The sequence below is a fragment of the Scyliorhinus canicula genome, chromosome 6 (genome assembly GCF_902713615.1).
Source record: "Scyliorhinus canicula chromosome 6, sScyCan1.1, whole genome shotgun sequence".
NCBI classification, from domain to species: domain Eukaryota; kingdom Metazoa; phylum Chordata; class Chondrichthyes; order Carcharhiniformes; family Scyliorhinidae; genus Scyliorhinus; species Scyliorhinus canicula.
The window spans coordinates 107,093,763-107,103,150 of record NC_052151.1 but is presented as its reverse complement, the minus strand read 5'-3'; the positions used below and the strand labels follow the sequence as shown (position 1 = coordinate 107,103,150).

At 50.4% G+C, this 9,388-nt stretch overlaps 1 protein-coding gene across 1 annotated transcript in view; it reads right to left on the bottom strand.

The window, feature by feature from the left end:
• Positions 1-348: 348 nt before the first annotated feature.
• Positions 349-9,388, bottom strand: part of LOC119967375 (A-kinase anchor protein 7-like) — a 292,631-nt gene continuing 283,591 nt past the window's right edge. The window contains exon 10 of the mRNA XM_038799864.1: positions 349-645. Coding sequence (XP_038655792.1) covers positions 488-645 — 158 coding nt within the window. The 3' untranslated portion in view covers positions 349-487. The remainder of the gene's footprint in view (positions 646-9,388) is intronic.

Genomic DNA, 9,388 nt, shown 5'->3' with positions numbered 1-9,388 from the left:
GGTCAATGAGTAACGTGCATTGTGTGGCATTGTGATACTTTGAAATTTATAGTTTGGCCTGATTTTCATTTTAAAAGGAGTGTTCAGTTTCTCATTAGCCAGTGGTCTGAAAATATCAACTGGATGGGATCAAAATAGACAAAAGGAAGGTGAACTTTCCCAACATTTGATCCCTGACTTCAGCAAGTATAAAAAGAGGAATGAACATCAGATTACCATGGGATTTCCAGATCTTTCCAGAGGTCAGAGTTTGGCTTTCTCCTCAAAAGACACATCAGTGAGATAAAAGTTAACATTGTTTATTGGCTTTCTGGACCATGCAGTGTACAAGTGCCTGAATAACATAGACTTTTGTTGACTAAAGGTTCAAAGTGGCCCAGGGCAGCCTAAGACTCAAGTTAGAGACAGATTTAATGTTGGAGCAACCAGAGGACTGCAATGCCCCAAGCTCGATTCACAGCTGAATGTGCCAAGGCATCAAGCTCCATCAAATCTCCCTTCTTCTTTGGCACAAGGCCCTTCTGAGGTAAGGGAGGAGCTGCCCACAACCCATACAAATGGTCTGGGACAACAAATCTTGAGGCTGGACAGGAGCAATGCCTGGAAGTCTCAATGTTTGGCTCACACGTGCGGTAATATGCATCACTGTAAATACACAAGGGGTTAATGTAAATACACTAAGACCAAGTAAACACGAGCGAGCACCAGAGACATCATGACATGCAGACATACAGCTAATGAACACATAGTATAGGACACGACCAATGGGCAGTCAAGACACCCCGAGGTGACACTACCACGAGAGGCAACCTATATAAAAGGACAGGGCACACATGCTCTTTCTCTTTCCACAGGCGACACTCTGAGAGAAGCACAGGGGCAGATCAGAAGCATCACACCCACCGCATGGCTTAGAGCAGACAGGTTAGTTAGATTGAGTTACTATAGCAAGATCAGCAAGAGAGTCGAACTCAAGTAGGAGAATTTTTAACTGTTCAATAAATTTTTTAAACCTATCTCCAAGTCTAAATCTTCCTTTGTCAGAGTATACATCAAGGAAGCAGCTTATGCTACATTGAGAAGCATAACACAACAACACGTATCTATGTACTCCTGTTGCTTCACAGCTCCAGGGTCCCAGGTTCAATTCCCGGCTTGGGTTACTGTCTGTGTGGAGTCTGCACGTTCTCCCCATACGATAGTGAAATTTAAGGGGCATCTTGACAAATACATGAATAGGATGGGAATAGAGGATACGGACCCAGGAAGTGCAGAAGATTTTAGTTTAGTCGGGCAGCATGGTCAGCACGGGCTTGGAGGGCCGAAGGGCCTGTTCCTGTGCTGTACTTTTCTTTGTTCTTTGTTCTTTGTTCTTTATGTCTGTATGGGTTTCTTCCGGGTGCTCCGGTTTCCTCCCACATGTCCCGAAAGACGTGCTGTCAGGTAATTTGGACATTCTGAATTCCCCTCCGTGTACCCGAAGAGGCGGCGGAATGTGGCGACTAGGGGATTTTCACAATAACTTCATCTCAGTGATAATGTAAGCATACTTGTGGCACTAATAAAGATTATTATTATCACACCTCACAAAAACGCTCAGAGACCACAGGCACAGGAGACCATTCAATCCATTATCTATGAGCTAATTTGTGCTTGAGAAGTCCAAATTAAATTCCAGCAGTGTTCCGCTATCTGCCGGAGCCAGTACCATCTTCTGCCTCAAATTTTAAACTAACCCTCCCATGAATAAAACAATAATCTCTGCCTCAACCATTGCCCCTTGTGACAAAGCTTGACATGCTGTAATGACATAATTTCTCATGATATCTGTCCTCACTCATTATCAAGTTATTAAGTTAATTTGTTGATGACCCCTTCAGACTGGTTACAACAATCAGAGGAAATGGACTTAGCTATTCATTCCATTCAACTTCAATTAAACTTTCCCCTGAACCTTTACTGCTCCAGTAAAAGAGATCTTGGTGTACCAAGGATGGGATTTTCCAGCTTTCCCACCGGACAGATCTTTTCCATCCACTGAAGGCAACCCCCGTGGCGGGTTCTCCGGTGGTGTAGTTGGTGAGCAACACAAATTGCTATTGACTTCACTGTGGGTGGTATGGTGGCATAGTGGTTAGCACAGCTGCTTCACGATGCCAAGGTCCCAGGTTCGATCCCGGCCCCGGGTTACTGTCCATGTGGAGTTTGCACATTCTCCCCGTGTCTGTGTGGGTGTCACCCCAACAACCCAAAGATATGCAGGGTAGGTGGATTGGCCACACTAAATTGCCCCTTAATTGGGAAAAAATAATTGGATACTCTAAATTTAAAAAAAAAACTTCAATGTGAATGGGAGGCCCTGTTGACTGCCAAGAGCGAGCTACCTCCGCTGCGGGAAAACTCGCCACAGGAGGTGGGCCAGAAAATCCCAGCTTTGACTCTCGTCATAGCCATAGCCTGGGTCACAATATACACCAGTATATCATGGTGCAGACACACACACTGATGGACATACAGTAGGACCAATCAACATGCACAACACCGCAGCCAATCACCAGTTAGAGCACACTCACTATAAAGACAGAGGGCATCACTTTTCCCGCTCATTCGGGGTGCAGCCTTTCAAAAGCGCAAGAGCTTATAGTTTACAGCACAGATTCTCACTACGTGCTGAGTGATTAGACTGGTTAGGATAGGCACAGGTCTTTAGTTAATCTAACATCGTGTTAACCCACAGTATAAATGTTCAACAGTTTATAGTTTAATAAAATAGTGTTGCACCATTTTCAAGTGTTGGTGGCCTGTATGTGTTTCACGGATCCAGAGCACCCAACACATCATGGTACCAGTAGTTGATGTTAGAACTTCTTAGATCTACCTGCCAGTGATCTGCCTTCCACCAGCGTACAGCCATCCTGCAACATGGACAGTGTCCGCCCGCCGCTGCCGCTCCGCATTACCGGCAATTTGGGGTCCAACTGGAAGATCTTCAAACAGCGATTCCAGCTATACCTTGAGGCAATGGACCTGGAAGCTGCCTCAGATGCCAGGAAGATCGCTCTCTTCCTCTCCACGGCCGGGGACCACGCCATCCACATCTTCAACTCTCTCACCTTTGCTGATGGTGAAGACAAATCAAAATTCAAGACGGTCCTCCTCAAGTTTGACAGCCACTGCGACATCGAGGTCAATGAAAGCTTCGAGCGCTATATCTTTCAGCAGCGCTTACAGGGTAAGAACGAACCTTTCCAATCCTTTATCCCCCACCTCCGTATCCTTGCGCAGTCCTGTAATTACGGGTCCACCTCCAACTCCATGACACGCGACCAGATCATTTTCGGTGTTCATTCGGACCCCCTTCGCCAGCAGCTCCTTAAGGTCAAGCAGCTCACCCTAGCGATTGCCATTGAGACCTGCATGCTGCATGAACACGCCACTAGTCGGTATTCCCACATCCAGGCGGCTGAAATGGCACGGCAAGCTCCCCACGAGGCAGAACGGGTCCAAGTCATCAAACAACTCCAGGACCTCAGCCTGGATGAGGGCGGCCATTTTGCGTGCTTTTCGCGGACTCCCGCGCTTGGGCGCACCGAACGAGGGGACGGTGACGTCGACGAACGTAATGCGCAGGCACGCACCATGCCTGATCGCACCGTGCATGCGCGGTGGCACAACAAACGCACTGACGCAACAGCGGCGGCAACTGTGGCTCCGCCCATTTAAAGTGGCAGTGTCCTGCCAAATCCCGACGATGCCTGCAATGTGGCAAACTTGGCCACTATGCTGCTTTATGTAGATCAACACAACCTGCCAGCTTTCGTCACTCCATCCAGCCTCGCAGGGATGTCCGGGCCATTCAATCCACAGTCACCGAGCCTGATCCAGACATGCCCCCTGATTTTGAGAGCGACGACCTGCAGGTGCCTTTTCAAGTTGGCATCATAACGAAAAACAGTATGTCTCCAAAGCACAGCACCAAGCCGGATGATGAGTGGTGTGCCACCCTTACGGTCAACCGGTCCCAAATACAATTCCGCCTGGACACCGGTGCCTCCGCCAATCTCATTGTGGTCCGACCTCCAAAGCCTTTGGGTCAGACCAGCCATCCTGCCATCTGCAAGCCAATTACTTGATTACAATGGAAATGCCATGCTGCCAGCGGCTCATGCCATCGGTCACACAAAGCCATCTTACCGTTCGAAATCGTAGGTTCCATATAAAGCCTCCTTGCTTGGCGTGCAGGCATGCAAGCTGTTGAACCTAGTGCAGAGGGTTCACTCTCTCTCCTGTTGATGCGTCTGCCTTTCCAGACTCCGACTTCAGGGCGCAACTCAACGCCATTATCAACCAGTACCACGACGTCTTCGAGGGCATGGGCACGCTCCCGTATACCTACAAGATTCTATTAAATCTGAAGGCCTGTGGTACACGCACCTCGCAGGGTCCCAGTGCCCCTTAAGGACCGCCGCAAGCAACAGCTCCAAGACCTCCAGGACCAAGGAGTGATCTCCAGGGTCATGGAACCAACCAACTGGGTCAGTTTCATGGTATGTGTAAAGAAGCCTTCCGGCAAATTGAGAATTTGCATTGATCCCAAGGTCTCAATCGCAGTATTATGAGGGAGCACTATCCAATTCCCAAGCACGAAGAGCTCACATGTGAAATGGCTCATGCCAAGCTCTTTACCAAGCTCAACGCCTCAGAAGGATTCTGGCAAATCCAGCTAGAGGAATCTAGCAGAAAGCTCTGCACGTTCAATACCCCCTTTGGAAGATATTGCTACAACAGAATGCCGTTTGGGATCATTTCAGCATCCGAGGTGTTTCATAGAATCATGGAACAAATGATGGAAGGGATTGAAGGTGTTCGCGTCTGTGCCGATGACATAATCATCTGGTCCACCACCCTGCAGGAGCACATTAATCGCCTCCAGCGCGTTTTCAGACGCATACACGAACATGGCCTCCGCCTCAATAGAGCCAAATGCTCTTTCGGTCAGACAGATATCAAATTCCTAGGGGATCACATCTCCCATTTGGGTGTGCGGCCAGATGCGGACAAGGTAGCTGCCATCACAGCTATGAGAACGCCAGAAGACAAGAAAGCGGTCCTCCGGTTCTTGGGGATGGTAAATTTTTTCGGGAAGTTCATCCCTAACCTCGCCTCTCATACCGCGGCTCTCAGGAACCTGGTCAGGAAGACGACAGACTTCCAGTGGCTTCCCGCCCATAGCGAGAATGGAGGGAACTCCAAGCCAAACTGACCATGGCCCCAGTTCTGGCCTTCTTTGATCCGGCAAAGGAGACACAAATCTCTACGGATGCCAATCAGTCTGGCATTGGAGCCGTGCTTTTGCAACGTCATGGGCCCCCGTTGCGTATGCGTCAAGGGCAATGACCCCCACGGAGCAGCGCTTCGCGCAGATAGAAAAGGAGTGCCTGGGCCTTCTGACCGGTGTTCTGAAGTTTCACGACTATGTCTTTGGGTTTCCTCAATTCACTGTCGAGACCGACCATCGCTCGCTCGTCAATATAATACAGAAGGAATTGAACGACATGACGCCTCGCCTCCAGCGCATTCTGCTCAAGCTCCGGCGATATGATTTCCAACTGGTGTACACCTCAGGCAAGGACCTTATCGTTGCAGACGCCCTCGCCAGGTCAGTCAACACTCCGTATGATCCAGAGGGGTTTGTTTGCCAGGTCGACGCCCAGGTAGAGTTTGCAGCCTCCCATCTACCTGCATCAGATGAACGCCTGGTCCAAATTCACCGCGAAACGGCGACTGGCCCCCAGCTACAGCGTGTCATGCACCACATGATGGATGGGTGGCTCAAGGGCCAATGCCCTCAGTTCATAACGTAAGAAATGAAAATGAAACAAAATGAAAATCGCTTTTTGTCACGAGTAGGCTTCAAATGAAGTTACTGTGAAAAGCCCCTAGTCGCCACATTCCGGCGCCTGTTTGGGGAGGCTGTTACGGGAATCGAACCTGCTGCTGGCCTGTTTGGTCTGCTTTCAAAGCCAGCAATTTAGCCCAGTGTGCTAAACAGCCCGTAAGAGACGATCTGGCAGTCGTTGATGGTGTTCTTCTGAAACTGGACCGTATTGTCATCCCGCATAGCATGCGCCAGCTTGTCCTGGAACAGTTACACGAGGGCCATCTGTGCGTAGAGGAGTGTCGCTGACGGGCCCATGAGGCTGTGTACTGGCCCGGTATCAATGACGACATTGCCAACGCAGTACTCAACTGCCCCACCTGCCAACGCTTTCAGCCGGCCCAACCACGGAGACTCTGCTGCCCCATGAGTTGGTCACGTCGCCTTGGACCAAGATGGGCATCAACTTGTTCCACGCATTGGGTAGGGACTATGCCCTGATTGTCGACTACTTTTCAAACTACCCGGAGGTGATTTGATTGCACGTCCTCACTTCGTCCGCAGTCTTCGGGCATGCAAAGAAACATTTGCTCGGCACGGCATCCCGCTCACGGTGATGTCGGACAATGGCCCCTGCTTCACCAGCCAGGAATGGGCCAGCTTCGCCCGGCGGTACAATTTCACCCATGTGACCTCCAGTCCCCTGTACCCTCAGTCCAATGGCAAAGCAGAAAAGGGGGTTCACATGGTCAAGAGGCTCCTATGCAAGGCTGCCGATGCCGGGTCTGACTTCTATCTTGCCTTGCTGGCCTATCGCTCCGCTGTTGTTAATGAATCGCACCCTGAGGACGACGGTGCCGTCTATCCATGTACCAAATCTCAACCATGTTCCAGTTCTTTGCAAAATGCAGATGTCTCGGGTGCAGCACAAGGCGACACATGATTCACGTGCTGCTGATCTCCCTGCTCTCACTCCGGACAACAATGTTCACGTCCATCTCCCAGATGGTGGCTGGTCTGCAACTGCTGTTGTCCTTAGGCAGGTGGCCCCCCGATCATTCCTGGTTCGGCTACCAGATGGATCCATTCTGCGCCGCAATCGGCGTGCCCTTTGCCTCGTTCCACGATCGCCACGGGATCCTCCGGAGTTGCATCGCTCCACTGCTGGCCCTGCAATGGACTGTGCAGAGCTTCCAGTCACTCTGCCTCCTCCTGACTGTTATGCAGTCTAACCTGCTCCTGACCTGGCGGCTCTCAACCCACCCTTGAGGCGGTCAACCAGAATTCGTCGCCTACCTCAGAGACTGAATTTATGAACTTTACAAATTTATGGACCCGCTGAGTTGTTTCCCTGCCATGTTTGATTGTTTTTTGTGGTTTGTATATAGTATTGTTCTCGTTCATTTTGTTGCATACTAGTTCTCTGCAGCAGGCACCTTCCCTTGTATATAGCTTAGTGTTCCTGTACATAGTCCTGTAAATACGTCTTCGCACCCTACACGTAGTTAGGAACATTGTCCACATACACACACACTATTTATTGACACATACATACAAATTTTTTTTTAAAAGGGGAGGATGTCATAATATACACCAGTATATCATGGTGCAGACACACACACTGATGGCCATTGTTATAACCTGCCTGCTTACCATTGGCTGGGGACTAATGAAAATCCCACAATCCTATGGGAGTATGAGCTTCCAAAATGAGGGGGCGAGTAATCATTAGCAGACTCTCTGCATAAATAGAGCTGGCTAGTTTGAAACCAGCAGAGAGAGAGGAGTGAGCAGCAAGGAAAGTGGCTGCTGCTGCTGCTGCTGCTGCTGCTGCTGTGTATATATATATGTTATTGTAAATAAATGTTATTTCTTTGTATCCTGAAAACTCGTGCTGGATTCTTCGTGGCCCTCATAAAACTGGGGACGAGGGTTAAAGTGAATAGCTGTCCACGCTGCTGAAGCCACTTCCCTGGATTTTTGTTGGATACAGGTTGGAAGTTGTTTTATATTACACCATGCCTCTGTATGGACGTTTGGATGTTTTTGATGCTGCGCTGGAAAGCTGGAACCAGAACGCACAACGGATGCGTTACTATTTCCGGGCAAACAACATCACCGAAAATGAGTGCCAGGTGGTCATATTGCTCACTGCCTGTGGCCTGCATACGTTTGGGGTGATTAGAAGCCTTACGTACCCAGCTGCGCCGGACACCAAAACGTTTGATGAACTTGTGAACTTAGTGGGGCAACATTTTAACCCAACCCCATCCACGAAAGTCCAAAGTTACCAGTTTAATACCACTGAGAGGACCCCAGGAGAATCCCTTGCCGACTTTCTATCCAGGCTACGCAGCATTGCGGAGTTCTGTGACTATGGTGAGACCTTGTCAGAAATGTTATGCGACTGTTTGGTTTGCGGCATTAACAATGCGGCCACCCAGAGAAAATTGTTAGCCGGGCCAACATTGACTTTTCAACAGGCCATTCAAATAGTATTGTCCCGAGAGAGCGCAGAACGGGGAGTGCAGGAGCTACAGGGAATGGGGCGCAACCCCTTCCATCTGAAAGCGTCCCCCTGCACCCCTGCGGTACCTTGAGCGAGGCGATGTCCAGATCGACGCCAGTGGCCATCGGACATTCCTCCCCGAAGGGAGCCTTCTCCAGAACCAATGGATGAGGAGCCATGTCCATGTCAGACTTGTAGGCGCCGACCCCATCGTGGACACCGGTCCTGGGGGCGCCAGAGGCGCCGTCGTTCCGACCGAAACTTGGGCCAGCTCAGGGGCCGTAACTTGCATTTGGATGAACCTGCGGCGACTACTCCCGAGGACATGGAGACGGAGGATGACTGCCTGCAGCTACATTGTGTGGCAGCTCCCCGTGTGGCCCCCATTAAAGTGACAGTACGGGTCAATGGTCACCCGCTTGAGATGGAGTTGGACACTGGTGCAGCGGTCTCTGTGATCGCCCAGAGGACATTCGACCGCATCAAGCAGGGTATACAGACCCTTACATTAACCGACACACAGGCCAGGTTGGCCACCTACATGGGGGAACCATTGGACATTACAGGAACTACGATGACCCCTGTTGTTTATGGACGCCAGGAGGGGCGTTTCCCACTTATCGTGGTGCTCGGCCATGGGCCCAGCCTGTTGGGTCGGGACTGGTTGCGCCATTTGTGGTTGCAGTGGCAGCACATCCTCCAAACAGGTTCTGGAGGGTTGACTGAGGTGCTGGGCCGATACCCAGATGTATTCCAGCCCGGTTTGGGGAAACTAAAAGGGGCTGTAGCCCGTATCCAAGTTGAACCAGGAGCCACGCCGTGCTATTTCCGGGCACGCCCGGTGCCTTACGCCTTACGATTTGCTTGAGAAGGTAGAAGGGGAGCTCACTCGTTTGGAGACTTTGGGTATCACAGGCCCGTCTGTTTCGCTGACTGGGCAGCACCAATTGTACCTGTAATGAAGCCAGATGCCACAGTCCGCTTGTGCGGCGACTATAAAC